This window comes from Crocuta crocuta, unplaced genomic scaffold, assembly GCF_008692635.1.
Source record: "Crocuta crocuta isolate KB4526 unplaced genomic scaffold, BGI_CrCroc_1.0 scaffold35, whole genome shotgun sequence".
Classification (NCBI taxonomy): Eukaryota; Metazoa; Chordata; class Mammalia; order Carnivora; family Hyaenidae; genus Crocuta; species Crocuta crocuta.
Window position 1 is genome coordinate 5,718,255 of NW_027530625.1, and position 22,517 is coordinate 5,740,771.

Below are 22,517 nucleotides of genomic sequence, written 5' to 3' on the forward strand. Positions count from 1 at the left end.
CCGGGGAGGGCAGGGCGGGGCCATGCGAGAAACTCCCAACTGGTTGTCTGTCTGAGGAGGCTGTGGCGTGCCTTCCGCCCGCCCCAGAGATGTCTGCCCTGGGACCCAGAGCTCAGGGCCGCCGGGGTCCCTCGCAAGGGCGGAGAGGCGGGACCCGAAGCGGTCAGCCGGGACCAGCGCCCCCCAGCCAGGCCTCTCCAGGCAGGGACGGGGAAGAAAGGTCATGCCAAACACAGCTCCCTTCACCCCTCCCCCCCCCCACCGGCTCCAAACAGAGCTGGGCGGGGGGGTAGGAGCCCCGCAGGGACACCTACCGTGGCTTTGGCTTCCGCAGCCTTGGCCTTCTTCAGCCGCGCTTTGCAGGCATCCAAGTCTAGACGGCGGTTTTGGAGGAGACGTCTCTCCTTCTGTGGGGTGAGGGACAGGGAAGAGTGAGACCCCCGGGCACGCCTGGGACACCCCACAGGGGAGGTCACCCCTGATGGCGCTCAGCCCACGGGAGCCACGTCCGAGGAAGCCCAGGAGGGCTGGCTCCCCGACCCGGGAGGAGAGCCTACGCTCCGCAGCTCCCGGGAAGCAGAGTGGCCCCGGGTCTCTCACCGAAATGGTCTTCCAGTCCCCTTCCAGGAAGTTGCGCAGAGGCGTGAGGAAGTTGACGGACGCCGTGTGGATGAACTCCCTCTCTGCGGCTCCCAGGCGCTTTTCGGCTTCTGCCACCTTGATCAATGTCTTCCCTGATGAAATGGAGTTTAAGGGTGAGGAAGGGGCTCGGGCTACTCTGACCCCCAGAAGCGGGCGGGGGCGGGAGGACAGAGGTGTGGTGACGAGGCACGCACGAGCAAGGACGCTCGGTGCCCAACGGCTGCCTTGGGAAAACGTGGAAGCAGCCTACGTGTCCATCACCTGGGGAGTGGGGCATCCGCAGCGCGGAGCACTACACAGCATTAACGGGGAGGAGCGAGACTTCCAGAACAGCGGAGAAAGGAGCTCAACAACTTCTGTTCCCAAAAAGCAATGGAAACAAGTGGACTCAGGGTGCCCGGGGGGCTCTGTCGGTTGAGCATCTGACTTCGGCTCAGGTCACGATCTTGTGGTTCGTGGGTTTGAGCCCCGTTGAGCCCCATGTGGGGCTCTCTGCCGTCAGCGCAGAGCCCTCCTCGGATCCTCTGTCCCCCTTGCTCGCTGCCCCTCCCCCGCTTCCTATTTCTCTCAAAATAAATCAATAAACTTAGGGGGGGAAAAGTGGACGCAACTGTCAAAAGCAAATGTTTCTGGACTCTGGAAATTGGCCAAAGGCAAATGAACTGGGGATATTTATTCAAGAACAGCGGGAGCCCATGGCCTTCTAGCCTGGGGGGACCCCCATCTCACTGGCAGTCTCACTGCTAGGTGGGCAGGGGGGGGACAGGGAAAGTAGTAGGATTAGGGCTGGAACACAGAAAAATCTCTGGGTCACTGTCAAGGACAATAGCAATCTCAATGGTAAATAACTGGGAAAGGCCAACATCACAGCTGACTTGAAGAGGGGATGCTGGTTGGAACAGATCTGCCAGGAATTTCCCAGAAGATCTGGAAACGAGTCATTTGGGCCTTGAGAAACTCCCAGACATCTCTGGTGATCTGGAAGGCTATCCGTGTGGGTGTGTAGCACACTCAGGAAAGAGAACAGAGCCCCTGCCAAATGGGAGGCTGTACCAAACTAGTTGAATTCTGAACGTGTGCCCCATTACCCCATAAACTCATCAGTAAAGCCTTAATGGTGCAAGGTGTTTCGGCATCTTTAACCTCTTTATGCACGTTTAACCTCTAACTAATCTATCACTGCCTGCCTACTAAGACACGCTAGCCAGGGAGCAAACCCCAGGAAGCTTAGCTTAAAAATAAAAAGAATGACTTGAAAACACTGTGAAAGTGGTAGCTGCATACTGCAAGGCACACCGACTCGGAACAACTAGCTCAGGCGAGTTTCTAAACAAACAGCAGTAACAACCCCCAAGTGATTCAAAATCCACAGCTCCTATTTATCTAAACTGTCCATGTTTCAGGCGCCTGATGCCCTGTTTCTCTCTCTCTCAAAAATAAATACACGTTTAAAAATAAAAGAAATAAGATGTCCAGATTTCGGGTCCGCCTGGGTGGCTCTGTCGGTTAGGCGTCCGACTTCTGAATTCGGCTCAGGTCATGATCTCATGGTTCGTGGGTTCGAGCTCCAGATTGGGCTCTCTGCTGTCAGCGCAAAGCCTGCTTTGGATCCTCTGTCCCCCTCTCTCTCTGCCTTTCCCCTACTCTCTCAAGATAAATAAATATTTAAAAATTTTTTGAATGTCCAGACTTTAACAAAACACTGTAAGACATGCAAAGAAATAGGTAAGCATGGGCAATACATAGAAGAAAAAAGCAATCAGTACTCCCTCTAAGGAGATTCAGATGATAGATTTAGCAAATACTCCTAAGAGGCTCCTACAAACACACACACACACACACACACTTAATTTTTTAATGTTTATTTATTTTTGAGAGAAAGGAAGATAGAGACAGAGCGTGAGCAGATAGGGGCAGAGAGAGGGAGACACAGAATCCGAAGCGGTTCCAGGCTCTGAGCCGTCAGCACAGAGCCCCACATGGGGCTCGAATTGATGAACTGTGAGATCGTGACCTGAACTGATGTTGGACACTCAACCGAGTAAGCCACCCAGGTGCCTCTATATAAATATTTTTGTAACGCTTAAAGAATTAAAGAAAAATGTGATGACAGTGATTCATCATATAAATATCAAGAAAGAAATAACAACCATTGAAAAGAGAACTCTAGGGTTACAAAGCACCACAACTGATACATGGAATGTACCAGAAGGGCTCAACAGCAAGTCCAAGCTAGCCAAAGGAGAAATCGGCAATTTTATTTTATTTTAATTAAAAAAATTTTTTTTAATGTTTATTTATTTCTGATAGAAAGAGAGACAGTGTGAGCAGGGGAGGGTCATAGAGAGAGGGAGACACAGAATCGGAAGCAGGCTCCAGGCTCTGAGCTAGCTGTCAGCACAGAGCCCAACGTGGGGCTCAAACCCACTAAGCATGAGATCATGACCTGAGCTGAAGTCGGACGCTTAGCCAGCTGAGTCCCCCAGGCGCCCCTGAAATCAGCAATTTTAAAGACAGCTCAACAGAATCTGATCTGAAGAACAGGAAGAGAAATGAGTGACTAACAATGAACAGAACCTCAAAGACCCATAGGACACCGTGAAACAAACCAACATATGAGCAATGGAAATCCCAGAAGAAGAGAGAGAGGAACAGAAAAAAATTTTTGAAGAAATAATAGCTGAAAATGTCCTGATTTTGATGGAAAACATAATGTCCATATACAAGAAACTCAACAAAACCAAAATAGGATGAATACAAAAAGATGGACGCCTGGGACCGTCAACAGCAACCAAGCTGCTGAAAGACAAAGACAAAAAGTCTCAAAAACAGCAAGAGAAAAGCAAGTCATCACATACAAAGGAGACACCATGAGATTAACAGATGACTTCTCATCAGAATGGGTGCCTGGCTGGCTTAGCTGGAAGAGCGAGTGACTCTTGATCTCAGTTTGTAGAGATTACTTACATTAAAAAAAGGGAAGGAGGGAGGGAGGGAGAGAGAGAGAGAGAGAAAGAAAGAGAGAGAGAGAGAGAGAAAGAAAGAAAGAAAGAAAGAAAGAAAGAAAGAACGAACGAACGAACGAACGAACGAACGAACAACGGAGTCCCGACAACAGTGAAATGAAGGAAGGATGGACGGAAGGACAGACGGACGGACGAACGAACGAACAAAAGAAAGAAAGAAAAAATGGAGTTCCGACAACAGTGAAATGAAGGAAGGAAGGAAGGAAGGAGAACCAATGGAACCCAGATAAATGATATTTTCAAAGTGATAAAAGGAAAAGACTCTCATCCAAGAATTCTACATATAGCAAAACTATCCTCCAAAAGTGAACACAGGGGCACCTGGGTGGCTTGGGTGGTTAAATATCCGACTTCCACTCAGGTCATGATCTCACGGTCCAGGAGTTCGAGCCCCACGTCACCTCTGTGCTTAGAACTCAGAGCCTGGAGCCTGTTTCAGATTCTGTGTCTCCCTCTCTCTCTGCCCCTCCCCTGCCTCTGTCTCTTTCACAAATAAATATTTAAAAAAATTTTTTTTTAAGTGAACATAAAATAAAGACATTCCCAAATTAACAAGACTGAGAGAATCCATTGCTAGGCAACCTGACATAGAAGAAATACTTCACGTTCAAAGATAAGAACACCAGTTGGTAACTTGAACCCACATAAAGCAATAAAGAACCAATAAAGGTAATTATATAAGCAAATATAAAAAAAAACAATACATATTTTTCCTCTTAACTGATTTAGAAGACAATTGTATAAAACAGTAACTATATGGGGCGCCTGGGTGGCTCAGGCGGTTGAACATCTGACTTCGGCTCTGGTCATGATCTCGAAGTCCATGGGTTTGAGCTGTGCTGACAGCTCAGAGCCTGGTGCCTGCTTTGGATTCTGTGTCTCTCTCTCTCTCTGTCCCTCCCCCGATTGTGCTCTGTCTCTCTCAAAAAACTACAACAACAACAACAACAAAACAATAACTATAAAACTATATTGTTGGGTTTATACAAAACTGAGATGGAATTTATATGATAATAACAGCACAAAGGAAAGGAGAGGAGATGGAGTTATATTGGAGCAGTTTTTATATATACTTAAATAAGCCAATATTATTCTGAAGCAGACTGCAGTAAGTTAAATCACATACTGTAAAACCACTAAGAAAAGCTTTGTGTTAAAAAGCAACAACAAGAGGCGCCTCAGTGGCTCAGTCGGTTAAGTATCCGACTGCGGCTCAGGTCATGATCTCACTTTGTGAGTTCAAGCCCTGCATCGGGCTCTGTGCTGGCAGCTCAGAGCCTGACTCCTGCTTCGGATTCTGTGTCTCCCTCTCTCTGCCCCTCCCCTGCTCATGCTGTCTCTCTCTCTCTGTCCAAAATAAATAAACATAAAAAATTTTAAAAAAAAAATGGTGCTAAAAAAAAGTAACAAAGAAATTAAAATGTTATACTAGGAAATATCTATTTAAGATAACAGAAGGAGTAAAGAAGGAACATATGAACAAAAATGACCTGAGACAAAGAAAAATAATTAAGATGGTATATGTAAATCCAAACACATCAATTCTTATACTAAATATAAATGGATTAAACACTCCAAACAAAGGATGGTCAGACTGAATTACTTTTAAATCCAAATATACGCTGTCTATAAAAGATAGACTTTGGCTTTGAAGATGTAAATAAGTTGAAAATAAAAGAACAGAAAAAGATACACTATGTAAACAATAATCATAAGAGAACAGGAGCGGGTGAACTACTATCAGATAAAATGGACTTTAAGACAAATGTGACCAGATTAAAAATCCAAAAACAAAAAACAAATGTGACCACAAAGAAGAGTATTTTATAATGATAAGAGAGTCCATTCATCAGGAAGATATAACAATAATAAACACAGAAACCTCAAACAACAGAGCTTCAAAAATATACGAAGCAAACACTGACGGACGGAAGCCAGAAATAGACAATCCAACAGGAATAGTTGGAGACTTCAATACTTCTCAAGAATGTACAGAACAAGACAAAATCAGCAAGCCCACAGAAGACTTGCACAACACTATCAACTGATTTGGCCCGTCACCTGTACAACAACGTAACATATGAGCTTCTCAAGTGAACACCAACGTTCTCCAGGAGACTATACAAGACTAAGTCTTAATAAATGGAAAAGGATTAAAATCATACAAAGCACGTTCTCTGACCACAGTGAAATTAGAAATCAACAACAGAAGGAAACTTGGAAAATCCACAACTGTTTGGAAATTAACCACCACCCTGCTGATAGGCATATAAAAGCACACAGCCACTTTGAAAAAGCTTGGTGATTTTCTAAAAAGTTCAACCTAGGGGCACCTGGGTGGCTCGGTCGGTTAAGCATCCGGCTTCAGCTCAGGTCGTGATCTCACGGTTCATGGGTTCGAGTCCCACGTCGGGCTCTGTGCTGACTGCCAGCTCAGAGCCTCAAGCCTGTTTCAGTCTCTGACTCCCTCTCTCTCTGACCCTCCCCTGCTCATGCTGTCTCTAGCTCCCTCTCAAAAATAAATAAAACATTAAAAAATAAATAAATCAACAAAAATAAATCAGACTGGGGGGATGTTTGCACAACTCTAAATTTACTAAAAATCATTGAATGCCACATTTAAAACAGGTGCGTTTTGTGGTATGTACATTATACCTCAATAAAACTTTAAAAATTAAAAAAAAAAAAAAAAAGACTGAGGCAGCTCTATAAGCACCACGGTGACAAAGTATCTAAAACAATGCCAAGTTTAAAAATCAGGCTGCAGAATGGCACACACAGTATGATCCCATTAAAAAATGCACTCAAATCAAAACTGGTTAAGAGAGTCTTCTGTTTTCACTGTTTTCATTTACATTGACTGAGGCTTTTAGAAGTAGAATGAACGCAGGTGTTATTTGTGTGCTTTAAAAAAGAGAAAGAAAGGAAGGGAGAGACAGGAACATGCGACAGCAAGAGGCCACGACCCCTGACCCTGGCCGTGGGGCTCGGCTCACCATAGGGCGTGGTGGGCCCCAGCTCGCTGGCCGCCTCTGCCATGTACTGTGCCAGCAGCTCCCCATTGGTGACCCGCGAGGGCACTTTCCTGTCCAGCTTCTCATACAGGAACTCCTCCACTCGGGCACCTGCGGGGAGACAGCAGCCAAAGCCACAGGGCTCTTCAGTCCAACCCAAGGATGGAAGCCACGGGGACAGTGGCTAGCCCAGGGCAGGGCCTGCCCACGGGGTGCCTGGCCGGGTGGCCTGCAGAACGTTCGCTCTGGTGCCCACCTCCACCCTGTCAAACTGGCACTCAAGCTCGCAGGACCCCTCACTCTAGCGAGGAGGAAGCCACAACCCAGAGATATGAAACCCCCGCCCCAGGTCCCATGGCTGGGGGGGTGCCAGGCCCAAAGTCAAGGCCGGTTCATGTCTCCCTTGGTACAATATGGGTTTATAGAACCTGACACACAGGTGGGCCGTGCCCCGGTGCTGGCTCCAGAAAGCTCTCAGGACTCTCAGCTATGTAGCTGACTTACAGGCAGACGAGCAGCAGGATCCCAAGAAACCCCTCCCTCCCCCAGGGCTCTCCCGGCCTTTGCTTGTGCTCACTCCTTACTCCCACTCGCTTGCGGTATAAGCCTCTGGGCAAGCCCTCTCCCGTCTCTGGGCCTCGCTGCCCTCTCAAAAGACCCGGCTCGTGTTTTTTCCTACCTCTTCTCCCGAGCGTGCGTTAGTTTCAGGCATTTCTTCACCTCCTCTGTGCAAAACTTAACACTTGCGCTGCGCCAGAGAGCGCATCTCGGAGCCCATCACTGAGGCCGCTGACTTCTTTGACTGCCCACCCTCCACCCGCCAGCAGGCATCAGAAGTCCAGCAACCTAACCCAAANCCCCCCCCCTGCCGTCCCCCCCCCCGCCACATGGTCCCTGCAGCCCCGGCCTCCCGCCCGCCCCGCACCCAGGACCACCCGTGCCCACTCACTAGGGTTGGGCTGCAGGAGCACCTCTGTCTGCCGGAGGATCTTCTCGGTCCAGTTCTTGGTGCTGTCGGCCCGGGCCAGAAGGTTTTCAAAGTGGGCATCCAGCTCAGTCTTCTCTGCCTGGCCGAATTTCTCTTCCGTGAACTGTGGAGGGGGGGCGGGGGGGTTTGGGGGGGGGGAAGGACGCAGAGGCGCGGAAGGGAGGGCTGCTCCTACCCCACCCTGCTACACCTCCCCCACCAGCTAGAACCAGGTCCAAGGTTAAGAAATCTGCTTTGCCCCTAACCTGTTCTGTGACCTTGATCGAGTTACAGCAACCCTGTTCTGGGCTTCAGTTTGCCCTTCTGGAAAATTAGGTTGGACCAGAGTTTGGGGATCATGGCTTCTTCTAGAAATCCAGTGAAAGGTATAGTCCCCCGCCAACAAAAATGCCCATTTGCACAAAATCTGGCATATAATTTAAAGGGAACAAGGAGTCCTTAGGAGCCTATTTCTAGGGGTCCTCCTAACCTGACTCTGAAGGAAAGCACATGGTAGCAGGTGCTCAGGGAATAAACAGGGCCTGAAGCAAAGTCTGGGGTTATCACAGGGCTCCATGGGGGACTGGGAGCCACCCAAGTCCCCAAATCAGAGGGACCTGATTCAAGTGTCAGTTCTGCCACTGAAAAGCTGTGTGACCTTGGGCAAGTGACTTTGCCTCTCTGGCATCAGTTTCCGGCCACGGTCTGGCAGAGAGTCGGTATAAGGTGCTGCCCTGAAGAGCTGTTGGGCGGAGAGGTGGCTGGGATGGAAAGGGAGTGTGTGTGGGCAGGACAGCCACATGGCTGGCCTCTGGTCGCCCGGTCCGTGGACGGGGCACACCACTAGCCCATCGGGGCCAGCTGCCTGGGCACACACAGAGCCCAGAGGACTCAACAGCCCCGCCTCAAGGCCAGGCAGGAACCAAGGGGTCACATGGTCAGAGCGAGCAGAAGCTGTACAGGCCACACAGGAACAACCAGCCCCCCTCCTGGCCCCTCTGATCTAGAAGCCATCACCGGTCAGGAGAAGGAGTCTGCTCAAGGTCAGAGCCAAAGAGCCAAAAGGTTCAGAGCTGCAGGAGTAAGGTCAGTAATAACAACAGATACTGTTGACCACATGTAGAGCCCCGCCCTGGGCCAAGTAAGCGCTTCTCAACAGTGACCCACCTCCTGCGGCCCTCCAAGGCAGAGGGGCCAAGTCTCCCATGTCACAGATGATGCCACTGAGGCGAAGCGAGGGGGCAGCCTCTGCTCAAGGCAGGGCCATCACGGGCTGGGAGTCCGGAGGCCCTTCCCAGACTCCTTAGCAGGGATAAATCACCCAGAGGCCAAGGACAGCTCCAGGCTGCCACGGGGAGCAGCCTGAGCCTGGCAGCCATCAATTATGCAACAGGGCTTGGGTTTCTCCCTGCGGGGCTGGGTGGCCACGCTTCTGGGCCACAGCTCCCCACCTGGGAACCAGCTGCTCCCCGGCTCCGCCCCCACCTCTCCCTCCTCACCTTCCCCAACTCGGGGGCCTCCCAGGGCCGGCGGGCCCAGAGCAGGCCTCACCTCACCCACTACCACTTTTGAGGGGTAGCGTTAGCCCCACTTTCTGGATGAGCAAACCAAGGCTTAGAAAGGCAAAATCACCTCTCTGGTCCTCAGTTCCACACCCTGGCAAATGGGGATAACTGGTCTAATCTCACAGAATATTTGGAAACTCACAGCATAGGCCCAATCAGTGGCAGCTGGTGTCATCACACCATGAATAAAAGGCCCCGTTCACGTCCCTCCTCGGAGCTACCTATGAACTTCCTTACCCTGGTGGTACCAGTCAGCCTAGTTTAGGTGACCATGTCACCCAAATGTGTCCCTCAGCATATCTCCTCCTTACCAAGGTTAGCAGCAGCCACTCCCCACTGAGCCACGGGGTACCCATCCCTCACCCCCCCCATCTGCCCAGGTTCAAAGTCCTACTGGGCTTTCCCGACCTCTTAGGCATCCATCCCATGTTCAGTGCTGCCTGCCTGGCTCAGATGATGACAATGACACCACCTCCTTGGCTTCCATTACTATTACTTCTACCACTACTATTACTACCAATAATATTAGACTCTCACTTCCACTGCCTGCTCTCAGCCGCACTGGCATCTTACTCAAACACGTCCAAGGTCTTCCTGTCTCGATGCCCTAAGCTAGGCAGTTCCCAGCCCTTGGGCCAACTTCACAAACCCCTCTTGACTTTCAAGGCACAGCTCAGGGGCCGGGAAGCCATCCCAGAATCACCCACGCAAAAAGGATCCTGCTCTCCCAGGACCAAGCCCCTGTTCCCTACTGGATGGGGGTGGGTCAAGGCTCTTAACGATGCCCCTGGTACATGGAGGGACCGACCGCTTTCCCAGCATGTCCTGGGACACGGCAGGGTGGCACCTATGCAGAGAAGCAGCCCACGCATTGATATGAAAAACCCCCTTCCCATCCCGCCTGTCTGACTGACTCCTATCCCAGCCCAGACTGACCTCAGCGGGTGGCCCGAGGGTCCTCTCCTACTCAGGTCACATTTCGAGCCTCTCTCTCCTGTGGCCAGCTACCCTGCCCCATCCCTACAAAAACGTGGAGCCTCTTGCTTTAGGGGCCGATGTCTGCAGAGTCCGAGGCTACTCCCTGCAAGATGGCAGCAGCAAGGGTGGGCGTGCACAGCCAGAGAAAGCCTCTATTTATAAAGCTCCCAGCTCCCTCCTCCACCCAGGGAGTGGGGAGCCTGGGCGCTAGCTCCCACTCCAGTATGGGCGACCCAGTGGGCCTGCCCCCACCGGGAGATGTGAGGCCACAGGGGCCCAAGCCTCCCCACCCCCCAGGCTCCGCCGGCCCTGGCCAGGTCAGGTGCCAGGGCCCCACAGTATCAGGAAACAGGCAGATCAGGTTTTTCCCAGATGTGGGAGATAGAGTGGTGGCCATATTGACACTTGGGGAGGACTCCCCACCTTCCAGGTGGCCCCGGGGATAACCAAGGAGCTCCAGGGTCCTAGCAACCCCACGGGGCTGGGGTCACCTGCTGGGTTTGCAACATCAGCGGCAAACCCTCGCTGGGGCACTAATCCTCAGTGGGACCTGGGACATGGTGCTTTCTAGTAAACACGGGCACATGGGTTTCTGAGAGACTGGCTGGGGCTGGGCTTCTCCAGGGAGAACCCACACCAACAGCAAAGACAAACAACAGGACTTGTTCCCAGAGCACTGCGACAGGCCAAGCCCCAAGTCTGCAGCCTCCGCTGGAGGCAAACTGGTGTTACACCCAATAGACAGAAGCGGACACGGAGGCTGCGAGCTAAGTGACTTGTCCAAGGTCACATGCCACACAGGTGCAATCCTAACTACATTAACACCTCCACTAAGCTCGCCTTTGGTGAGGACGTTCGTGCACAGTGCCACGGAACCCTCACAGCCATCCTGCGGGGGAGTGTTAATCCCATTTTTCAGGGTGAACAACTGAGACCAAGGGCTGAAGGTCACAAGAGGGAGCATCCATGCCCATAGCTGACGCCAGGCCTCCAGCGATACATTAAGCTGCCTCGGTTTCTCTCCTGGCCTGGGAATGGATAGGACTTCTTCCAGCTCCGGCATCACTGGCCTGGACAGCTTCCCAAGGAGGGCACCCAGCCAGACCTTAGCCCTCTCCCCATCCCCCAGGCTTGGAGAAATCAGAGAAACAGGCCTCCCATGGAGCAAAAAGGAAATAATCCCAACGGTCTTGGCTTCCGGACTGACTGTGCAAGCAGTGTAAAGGGCATCTGAGGGAATCAGTACCGCCAGGCCATTGCACAGGTACGGAGACTGAGGGTCGGAGAAGGGGTCGTGGCGGGCGCACGGTCCTTGGGCCTGGGACTCAGGCCTCCAAACGCCTGCCAGGGTCACTGCTGGGCAACAGCGGGGAGGCAGGAGCCGCCTGGTGCTCTCTCTCTCCCGTCCCGGAGCGGGCGCCACGGAAAAGGGGTAACCCAGCCAGTCGAAACGCTAAACCCTGATACCTCTCCCCAGGCAACCGAGTCGAGGCTCGGCTCGGTCCCCGGCCCTGGGCCACGCTGAGGGTGCGGTCAGAGCGGCCAGACGCCACGGGCTCTTTCTCTCTAGTNTTCTCTTGCGCTCCCCGGCTCTCCCGCAGGGTTGCTCCCGGCCCGCCCCACATCCGGGCCCCGAGAGCCGGCCGCGCGAGGCCCAGGGCGCACGGCCTCACCTGCACCGCCCGGGTGAAGAAGATGCCCGCGTCCGACGCCAGCNTGCTGCGGCAAGGTGCTGCCCCCTGCGGCCTCTGCCTGCCACCTGGCTGGCCTCTCTCCGTTTCCTGACCCACAGCCCCTTGCCCGTTTGTTCCTCCTTTGACCATTCCCAGCCCACTTATCTACTAGGCCTCCTGACTTCCTATTTCTCTGCCTCTTGCTCTGGGTCTCTCTATGCAGCCCACCACCACCACCACCACCACCACCACCTTCACCTTTCTAGTCCCCTTCCCTGACATTGGTGGCACTAAGTGATGAAGTTTTGGGGTGATGGTGGGGTGATCCAGAGCCGACGGCCAAGAAAGAATTCTTGAAGACGTCTTTGGTGCAAAAAGGTGATTTTATTAAAGCATGGGGACGGGACCCGTGGCAGAAGAGCTGCACTGGGGTCGTGAGGGGTAACCCTCAGGTTGGGAGGAGGTTAGGGATAAAGTCGCTAAGGAATTTTAGAAGCAAGGTTTCCAGGACCCTGAAGGGAGAGCTGTTGCTAGGAAAAGGCCATTTATTACCGTTTATTAAAACCTCAGTCATGAGACCCTTCAGATGTATATCAGGCGGCCTTAAGCTTGGAGTATGATTGCCTGGAGTATATCTTGGGGGAGTTGAGATAAAGGAAGTTTCCTTGTTAAAGTAAACTTACAGGATCCTTGAGGTTGGGATAATGTTAAGCTAAGAATCTCTTTTGCCCCTGGGCAAAGTGTCATCATCGAGGCACCTTAACTCCCAGAGGAAGGGCACTCTGCCGGCTTCAAGGACTGGTCAGTGGGCTGCAGGCAGTAAGGGAATTTAATTTTTATTCGCCTTACTTTCCCACATCGCCATGGCAAGCACTTAAACCTCTTTCCTTTGTTCTTAGGTAGCCAAGGAGTGTCCGAGGAGTGTCATACATATTCCGCCTGGGGGTGGGGGTTGCTGTTAACCTGTACTTTGCCCTCAGCTTGTCCCATCACTAAGGACATCTGAGCCAAGGGACAGGCCATCTGGGGACTCCTCTGGTTGTTTGTTAACCAAAAGCCCTCTGGTTTTCCAAAGTTGGGTGAGGGTGTGCTGTGCGAAGGGGTTATGAGGGAGGGAGGAGAGGTGGGGAGGCTCGGGTTCTACGAGGGTAGAGGAATGGGCTGCCCTTGGGCCATGGACACTTGCTGATCTTGAACCCACCTCCTCACAGCGCCTGCAGGCAAGGGGATGGCCTGAAGGCACATCCTTCTTTTCATGGGGCTTAGAGGAGGGCTTAGTACCTGCCTCCACCTCTCCTTGCTTTCTACCTCTAGGCTTCATCGTTTAATGCAGTGGAAGAGCTCTATTTCTGAACTGGTGCTGTCTCCTCCCGGGCTCCATCGTTTTGGATGCCTGGCTTGTTTATCTCCACATACTAACCCCAGTCCCCATCACCTCCCCAGCCTGTCTCTGCAAGGTGAACTCAGTCCCTGTGGTTTTGTCCAAAATCCAGACCCCAGTCTCACTCCCAGACCAGTTCTCTTAGCATGCATGAGGCCCCAGGCAGGGGGAATTTGGGAAAACTTGCAGGTGATTTGATGTGCACCCGTTTAATGTGTCTGTGTTTCTTATCTATTTGGAGCCATCACTATCTGTTTTTATTCAGCTGTACTGATCATTCACTTATTTACCAGTGTCTGTCCATAGCAGTCTGTATCATTCATTGAATCAGCATCCATCTCTATCATCATCAATAGAGTTACATATTCATTCATTCAGTAACTCACATTGAGCCATAAAGCATTTATGCTACTTGTTAAAGATGGTAAGGAAGACTTTTGTCAAGCGAGACCACTGCAGTGTGGGTTTTGCAGTAGAGGAGGGAAATCAGGCTCCACTCTGACTACAACAGGGGGCAAGTGGAGATTTATAGCCAAAGAGCAATGTGGGGATCAGTGGATAGAAAGCAATTAAGAGGGAAATATCAGGGGGAGTGAGGGAACCCTGACAGGATTCTTACTAAAGGTAAGCCAAAGTAGTCAGTCGTCAAAGATTGGGGATGAGGAATTTGATCAGATATCAAGGTGACCAGATATCAAGGGGGCAGGGCTGGATCTCTAAAGTGCCCTAGACATATTCTTGCTACAACTGGGTGATGCAGNGAAACGTCAAGGGGGCAGCTGGGTGGCTCAGGTGATTAAGCCCAACTCTTGGTTTCAACTCAGGTCATGATCTCATGGTGAGATCAAGCCCAGTGTTGAGCTCGGAGTAGGGCTCTGGGCTGACGCTGATGGGGCGGAGCCTGCTTGGGTTTGGCTCTCCCCCTGCCCCTTCCCCACTTCTTTTCTTTCTCTCTCCCCCCCAAAAAAAGAAAAAGAAACATCAAAGTCAGAGGGGTTCTCTCTGAAGGCAGGCCAAGGTACTGAGGGTGGAGAATGAGGAATTTGTTTAAATATGCAGGGTGATCAGATATCACACGTGGGCAATTCTTGCTAACACTGGACTCTACAAGGACATAGATGGAAGTCCAAGGTTGGCCTAGTTGAGCAGAGGGCCCAGAAGAGTGTGGCTCCGGTTTGGTCAAGGAGAAAGTCTTTGTCAGTGACACACTGTTCTAGGCACCAGGAATGGAACAGTAAGCAAAACAAGTAAATGAATATATCACAGGTCAGGCGATGAGTCCTGGGAGGAAAACACAACTGGGCAAAGCGGAGATGGGGTGGGGGGGGTTGCCTGGATGGTTCAGTCAGTAGCTCACGTGAGTCTTGATCTAGGGTTTGTGAGTTTGAGCCCCATGTTGGGCACAGAGCCTACTAAAAATAATTAAATAAGTTAATTAATAAAGGGGAGAGAGAGTGAGACAGTGGGCAGCAGTTATTACTTATACCTGTCCCCGTCTATACGCTTCATATATTTATGGGTTTACGATTGGCTACAACAGTTTCCTTCATAGCAATGGCCCAAGCATCCTGAGACCATGCCACGTCCAGCACTGAGCACTTTTAAGTGAATGATCACCCGGAATGGTCATAACGGTTCGGAAACCATCCTTCTCATTTTGGAGGTGAAGAACGTGAGGTTGAAAAAAGTGAAGTGACTTGCACAAAGTCATGGGGACTGAGAGTGGCGGATTTAAACCAGAACCCAGGCATTCCAACTGTGGAGACCTCTCTTCTTTGCTCTGCGCCCTCTTCCTTGGTTCTTTGGGTTTTTTTGTTTGTTTGTTTTTGTTTTTGTTTTATTTCTAGGAGAGAGAGAGAGAGAGAGAGACAGCGTGAGCAGGGGAGGGTCAGAGAGAGAGGGAGTCACAGACTGAAAGAGGCTGCAGACTCTGCGCTGGCAGTCAGCACAGAGCCCGACGCGGGGCTCGAACCCACGAACCGCGAGATCATGACCTAAGCCAAAGCCGGACGCTTAACCGACTAAGCCACCCAGGCGCCCCAACTTCCTTGGTTCTTTGGATGCCAGGTTCTTTCTCTCTTGCCTCGGGGTCAAGGCCAGTGCTGGTCCTTCCTCTCCTCTCTACACAGCTGAGTTCTTGCTCATCCTTCAGGTCTGCATTTGGACACCTTTTTCTTTCAGGAATCTCTCCCCTCCACCTGCAAGCCCAGGTGTCTCCTCAGTATCCCCTTTCCTGTGTTTCTCCTATCAGAGCAACTATCACACAGATTGTAATTAAGTATCTGCTTCCTGTGCACTCCCCGGAGGGGCACCATGTATCTCGCCCATCACTGTACACCCAGACCAGCCAAAAGGCTGGCACACAGATATATTAGTAGTCCAATGAATGAAGGAACGTGACATTACCGATAACTGTGTTTAAAAGTTTTAGATGCCTAGCTCCTCGGAGTTGTGCAACGTGCCGCACCGCTTTCTCCAAGAGTCCCCAAAGCCGTGTGACTTGGGCAAGGCAGGGATCCCATCCCCGTTCACAGAGGGGGAAACCGCGTGAACTCCAGAGAGCTTAAATGGCAGAACCTGATTCCAACTCAAGTCAGCCAGAGTCCAAACCCAGTGTTTCGTGCGAGCAGGGCTGGGCGGCCAGAACGGAATCAACTTGACTTCACCTCTCAGGGAGGCAATGTCTGGTAGGGGAGACTTTCAGACACCTCCGTAAGAAAGTGGAGAGTGGCAAGTTTAGTCCAAGAGGTCGCTGTGGGATGTCAGAGGCGGTGGCGTTTGAAAATGGGCCCTTAAAAGGCGGGCAGAATTTGGGGACTGGCAAGGGCAGAAAAAAAGCCCACTAGGGCTCAGACCGTTCGCAGGTTCCGCCCAGAAAGACCCTTAGAGGACCTGGTAACACCGCCTCAGCGTCTTTAAGAGTGGCTCCGCCCCACTCAGCCACAGCAGCCAATCGAATCCCGACGGCCAATAGTAAAGAGAGCACTTCCGCGCTTCAACCGCACTTAGGGGGCGGAGCAGAGGGCGAGAGAGGCGCGACCAGATCGATCACGTGACCCAGCCCATTGGCGAGAGGCGGGTTCCACACGGGGCGGTTCGGCGACGTTCATTGGTCAAAGAAAGGTTGGCCCCGCGTGGAGCCACGCCCCCCCCGGTGACCGCGAGGTTGGTTGCGCGGGCGCTGGGGAAGGAGACGCTGCCCTTCCGCAGCGATGGGATCCTGGGTGAGTGGCGGTTTTGGATGAGCCCGCTCGGCGGGCGTCGCGGCAGGGCCTGGGACGCAGGCTTGCAGCTGGCGGGAGTCGGGTCTGAGCAAAGGACTGGGTGGGAGCGCAGGTGTCCGGGCTCAGCCGGACTAGAAGGGCCCGGGTTGGAATGAGCAGGTACCCGGGCCGTGGGTGGCTCGAGAGGTGGAACGGAAGGTACCGGGTCAATGAGGAGATGCCCGGGCCTGGAACGTTGCAGGGGCGCAGGTACCCGAACCTGGACTGGGAAGGCAGGTGCGCCGGCCGCGGGTGTCGCCAGTGGGCATCTGGACGACCCTCTCGGGTATTCCGGGGCTCGGGAAAGAGGGGAAGGGTCCTGAACGGTGGCTGCGCAGGGTGATATCCGAGACGGAATGAGCCGATTCTGAAGAAGGGGATATTGCTGAGGTCCCGTGTGGGAGTGGCCAGTGCCTAGTGCCCAGGTTGGTCAGACTTGTAAGCTGCCTAAAGTGGAATGAACAGAGACTGGGCAGAGGGTGGCCCAGAGGAATGCCTGGGCCCGGGACATTGCTGGGGTCAAGGAGCAAAGGTGGGCTGTTCAGGCCAAAGTCATTAAGGGGGTTGCCCACTTCGAGGGAGGAGGTGCCATTGCGCAGGATGTGGGCATTGAGGCTGAGGGTGTTGTAAGTGCAACAGTGAGGGTGGAATGAGGATGTTCTTGTCCAAGGTTATAGAGTGACTTGTCCAGGTAGGAATGGCATTGAAAACGTGCAGAGGGTGGGGAACATTGCTACAGGCTGTCATCATAGAGAAGAGGCTTCTCCGGGGTTGTGTCAGGGGGTTGAAAGGGGCACAGTTGAGCTGAGTCTGTGGATGCATCCCTGGAGCGAAGCAGGCTTGGGTTGTTATCACCTTGAACTTGAGACTCTTCCTCTCATTTAGGACAGCCGAGGCTGCTCTTGACTTTGCTGCAGGCAAATCAGGCCCCCCAGCCCTATGTCACTCCTGAAGCACGCATTCGGCCTCACCGTTGTCACTCCATGTCACTTCTCACTTGGGCCCCGAAATCCTTCAGGTGTGGCATGAAGAGAGAGGTGGCAGTTGTAGCGGACAGTGCAGGAGAAACACCATCACTTTGGGATCCCTTGCGGCTAAGGTCACATCCCAGCTTGGTCAGTTAGTGAGGTCAGTCAGGTCACTTGCCTCTCACAGCCTCAGTTTTCCCATCATAAGCAATGGGCATCTGTGAGTGACTAGACTCACAGGCCACCCACTTTCTGGGGAGCGCCTTTTCCAAGCCTGGCCTACGGTAGTAAGTGCTTGGGAAGTAGTAGCTGCTGGTGTTCTGGTGTTTTCGGCTCCCCTGCTCCAAGGCCCCGGGCCCAGTTGGGAGAGGGGGGGATGAGAGGGCTGGCTCGTGCTAATAACCCAGGCCCCTGACCACTGGAGGGTGCACTGCTCACTTTGCAGCCTCCTTGACCCTAGACTCTAGACTATGACCCTGCTCCTCCCCCCCCACCCCCGCACCCAGCCCAGCATTAGAGCTAGTCTGGGGAGATCATCCATCCTTCCCACTCACTGGGGCTACGCAGTTTCTTGTGCTGCTTCAGTGACTTTGGCCGCCGTCCCAGGTCTATGGGGTCTGTCTTGGCCTGTGTATTCCTTCCGCTTGAGGTCCCAGGAGACCTTGAAGGCATCCTTGGTCTTTGTGGCGGCGGGTGGGAAGGGCTCTGCAGGATCTCGGACATCTGGCGAGGGGTGCTCAGGACGCTTATTCGCTGGCTGGGGATGGGGCGGTGTGCCCAGGGGGGTCTCAGAAGGCCCCAGGGGAACGTTGCCCTGGTAGTTTGTGGTTCTGCTGGGATCTGCCACTTCCTGCTCCACGTCAGACTCAGCTAAAGGGTTGTATTGAGCGCAGAGTCTAAAGTCCAGTAGATCTTGGACCAGGTCCACTTTACCCCATCCTAGCTGTGTGACCAGGAACTCCAGACTTAACCACTCCGACCCTCACTTTCCTCATTGGAAATTGGCAAAGATGGGATGGGGCAGGGGGAGGGGAGGCTAACCACCATCTGCTTCACAGAATTGTAACGATTCAGTGAAACTAACCTAGTGAAGAGCTCAGCACAGAGTCCGGGTAGCGTCTCGTCTGGTGGCTACTGTTATTTGAGGCAATGCCCTGCTTGTTCTACTACAGCCCCCCGGAAATAAAAACATTCTTGGCCTTGTGGCAGATGGAGAAGGTGTCGTGGTTCCCAGTCAGTGGCGTGGCCCTTTTGTGGCTTGAGAGTTTTGTTTGCCCAGTGGACCACGGGGTTTGAAAAGAAAGGCCCACGATCGAGGGTGACTGCCCGTCTCCCAGGCCCTGGGTCCATTCTTGGGCCAAGACGCCAGAGATGCTGTCTTTTGCTCCTAGGGCTCAGGGCGGGCGAGGGCTCGGCGGGGCATTTGGCTGCCTTTCTGTTGGCGGGTGCAGAAGATGGGGGTCTGATTCCAGCCCTGACACTGCAGAGGGAGGCTCTGCTCCCACCTCATCCCTCTTAGGGGCATTTCGTTGGGCTCAAGTGACCATATCATTGTGTCTCCCTTGGTCCTTTGTCTCCCAGCTCCGTGGAAGGACCCCCTGGTATGTGCATTTTTGTCTTGCTGAGGCGTGGACAGTGCCCGGGACCCAGCCAGCCGCCAGCTGAAGACGTTCTTGGAAGCTCTCGGCCCCGAGGGCTCTCACCTGGGGTGCCAGTCCTGCCATGGCATTCCGGAGGACCGAGGGCATGTCCATGATCCAGGCCCTGGCCATGACAGTGGCTGAGATCCCTGTGTTCCTGTACACGACGTTTGGGCAGGTAGAGGTTGGGCTGGGCTGTGGTCCTGCCTTGACCCCTCTGGGCTCCAGAACACCGAGCCCCTCATCTCAGGGTCCCCAGCATTTGGGAAAGCTCGTCTGCTATTATTGCTGCCCCAGGTTTTGGGGGTCTCCTGTATCAGCAGAGCAAGAAGGACTAGGTTAGGAGAGACTGGGGCCCCGAGCCCTGTCTTCACCCTAGGGCTATGTGAGCACTTGACCTCAGTTTTTCAGTCCATCAAAGGGGTCAGCAGTGCCCTCTCCGCCAACCTCAAATGTCTTTTGACATTTCCTAAAGCCCCGCTATGTGGGCTGCAGCTCCTGCCCCGCCCCCAAAGGGCCCCCAACTCAGTAGGCAGCAAGTGAGGAGTAGGGGATTGTACCGATGGAGCTGTTGGGTGGAGTGAATGTTATTGGCTTCAAGGAGTCGTTAAGAAACAGGGTCAGGAGACCTAGGTTCAGTTTTCTGTCTCCCTGTCCCCTTGATCTTGTGTCTTAACCTGTGTGACCCTCACATTCTCACGTGGGAAATGACAGGCATTCAGGAAACGCAGGTAAAATCCTTAGCGCACAGTAGGGGCTCAGTCACTGCAGCTGTTAGGATCATGACCAGGGGAGTGAGGGACACGTACTGGACCCCGATGTGATCTCCTTGGCATTGTCATTTTGCCGTCCCCAGATCCCCCTCTTTATATCTCCGTGGTCCACGTTTCAGAAGTGCTGGCCAGGTCCCTCCTCCTGGGGTGGCTGCCACTCTATCATTCCTGGTCAGCAAACAGCCCCTGGGTGCCTAAGGCACCCTCTGCTCCTGGGGTGCTCCCCAGGGCAGCTCTGCCCTCTGCAGAGCTCTTCCAGGAAGATGTAGCCCCGCCGCCTCTCTCTCTTCCTGCAGTCTGCCTTCTCCCAGCTGCGGTTGACCCCAGGCCTGCGGAAGGTCCTTTTTGCCACAGCCCTGGGGACTGTCGCCCTGGCCCTGGCCGCCCACCAGCTAAAGAGGCGACGGCGGAGGAAGAAGCAGGCCGGCCCCGAGATGGGAGGCGCACATCTGGGCACGGTGCCCCTCCCTATCCTCATGGCCAGGAAGGTGCCGTCGGTGAAGAAGGGTAGGTGTGAGGCAGTGGGGGAGGGCCTGACCTAGAGTCAAGTCCTGGCGGGGCCCCATGTTCACTGTCGGATCTTGGGCTCCTGATGTCCCGTCTGCAAGCTGAGTTCTGCTCCTCTGTGAAGCGGGGGTGGCGGTAGACCCTTCCCTGAGTCGTCTTAAGGATTTGGTGGGTGATTCGGCCAGACAGCCATGTCTTCTCAGTGGCGGTTGTTCTTAGTATCTGCGGACCCTTTGGGAGCACTCGGGTCCAGAGGGGGCTGGTGGCACACAGCCTGGGGAGGGAAGTCCTTGGTGCAGGGCCATGTGGTTTCTGAACCATATGGCGTTCTCCTCCTCCCCTCCTTTTTTAAAAGTTAGGGTTGACTCCACATATAGAAAGTTCACCCGTTTCAGTGTACAGTTTTGTTTTTTTAAGTTTATTTATTGATTTTGAGAGAGAGAGAATCCCAAGCAGGCCCTGTGATACCGGTGTGGAGCCTGAGGCAGGGATTCTGAACCAAGAGATTCATGAGCCGAAATCATCAAGCGTCAGACGCTTAACCAGCTGAGCCACACAGGCGCCGCTTTAGCATACAGTCCTTTTTTTTTTTTTTTAATGTTTATTTATTTTTGAGAGAGACAGAGCACAAGTGGGGGTGGGGCAGAGAAGAGGGAGGGAGACACAGAATCTGAAGCAGGCGCCAGGCTCCTAGCTGTCAGCACAGAGCCAGATGCGGGGCTCGAACTCACGAACCGTNACCCCCTGCCCCTGGTAGCCTCTGAACTGTTTTGTGCTGGTGTGGCTTTCAAAGCCCTTATGGCCCCTGTTTATCTTGTAACCCAGCAACCCAGCCTTTGCCATGGCTGAATGTCACACGGCCCGCTTCCCCAGGCAGGACGTTCTCACAGCCTCCCATCTCGGGAGAAACCTGGCTTAAGAAGCAAAAACTCCCCTGAGGTGAAAATGAATTTTAATTGTGAAGTTTCATTGCAAAAGGGAAGTTTTCCTTTTACAGCTGGAAAAAGANCACACTTAAATTTTTTGCTTGGGGGGCCCTGGGTGGCTTAGTCGCTTCAGTGCTGGACTTCCAGGTTATGATCTCATGGCTTGTGAGTTTGAGCCCCACCTTGGGCTCTTTGCTAACAGTGCGGAGCCTGCTTGGGATTCTCTCCCTCTCTCTCTGCCCCTCCCCCACTCACTCACTCTCTCTCAAAATAGATAAACTTTTTAAAAAATCTATGAAAACATTTTTTGTGTGTGTATTAAAGTTTTTTTCTTAATGTTCATTTATTTTTGCGAGAAAGAGTGCAAGAGGGTGAGACACAGAATCTGTAGCAGGCTCCAGGCTCCAAGCTGCCAGCGCAGAGCCCGACGCGGGACTTGTACTCACGAACTGCAAGATCATGACCTGAGCCAAAGTTGGATACTCAGGGGGGCCTGGGTGGCTCGGTCAGTCAAGTGTCCATCTTCAGCTCAGGTCATGATCTCGCAGTTTGTGAGTTCAAGCGCCGCATCAGGCTCAGTGCTGACAGCTCGGAGCCTGGAGCCTGCTTCGGATTCTGTCTCCTTTTCTCCNCACTTTGGATCCTCTGTCCCCCTCTCTTTGCCCCTCCCCCACTTGTGCTTCTCCCTCCACCCCCCCACCCCCAAAAAGTCATTGCCTCAAATTCTTCTTGGAAAGAGTAGAATTCCAGATCAGTTAGTCAGCAACACAGGGGAAACTGAGTGGGGAGTAGGTGGGGAAGTCGCCATCCTCATTCTCAGGCTTAACCCGGCACATCCCGGGCCTCTGGGCCGGGCCCTGCGCTGGGTGACAGGGATATATGGTGAACAGGACGACAAATGGAGGCGTAGCTGCACCGCCGTCCCCGGGGGCTGGGAGGACAAGGTCCCGGGTGAGGGAGAGGAGGGTTGCCTGGAGGTGGGAACAGCCTGTGCGAAGCCTTGGCTCGAAGCCTGCGTGCCCCTTGCCTCCCTGTTGTTCACAGGCTACTCGAGCCGGAGGATGCAGAGCCCCAGTAGCAAGAGCAACGACACCCTGAGTGGCATCTCCTCCATTGAGCCCAGCAAGCACTCAGGCTCCTCCCACAGCCTGGCTTCGGTAACTACCTGGGGGAGGGCACGGGGGGGGGGGTGCT

General features: G+C 53.1%; 2 protein-coding genes across 2 annotated transcripts in view; one reads left to right on the forward strand and one right to left on the reverse strand.

Moving 5' to 3' along the window:
* The window catches only part of SH3GLB2 (SH3 domain containing GRB2 like, endophilin B2), a 17,977-nt gene extending 5,962 nt beyond the window's left edge, over positions 1 to 12,015 (reverse strand). Inside the window, exons 1-5 of the mRNA XM_077768464.1 lie at positions 11,866 to 12,015; positions 7,632 to 7,773; positions 6,665 to 6,793; positions 601 to 734; positions 315 to 407 (exon numbers count right to left, since the gene is read on the reverse strand). Of these exons, the coding sequence (XP_077624590.1) occupies positions 315 to 407; positions 601 to 734; positions 6,665 to 6,793; positions 7,632 to 7,773; positions 11,866 to 12,015 (648 nt within the window). The remainder of the gene's footprint in view (positions 1 to 314; positions 408 to 600; positions 735 to 6,664; positions 6,794 to 7,631; positions 7,774 to 11,865) is intronic.
* Positions 12,016 to 16,419: 4,404 nt separating this feature from the next.
* Positions 16,420 to 22,517, forward strand: part of MIGA2 (mitoguardin 2) — a 30,038-nt gene continuing 23,940 nt past the window's right edge. Inside the window, exons 1-4 of the mRNA XM_077768362.1 lie at positions 16,420 to 16,470; positions 19,059 to 19,295; positions 20,187 to 20,397; positions 22,368 to 22,480. Of these exons, the coding sequence (XP_077624488.1) occupies positions 19,200 to 19,295; positions 20,187 to 20,397; positions 22,368 to 22,480 (420 nt within the window). The 5' untranslated portion in view covers positions 16,420 to 16,470; positions 19,059 to 19,199. The remainder of the gene's footprint in view (positions 16,471 to 19,058; positions 19,296 to 20,186; positions 20,398 to 22,367; positions 22,481 to 22,517) is intronic.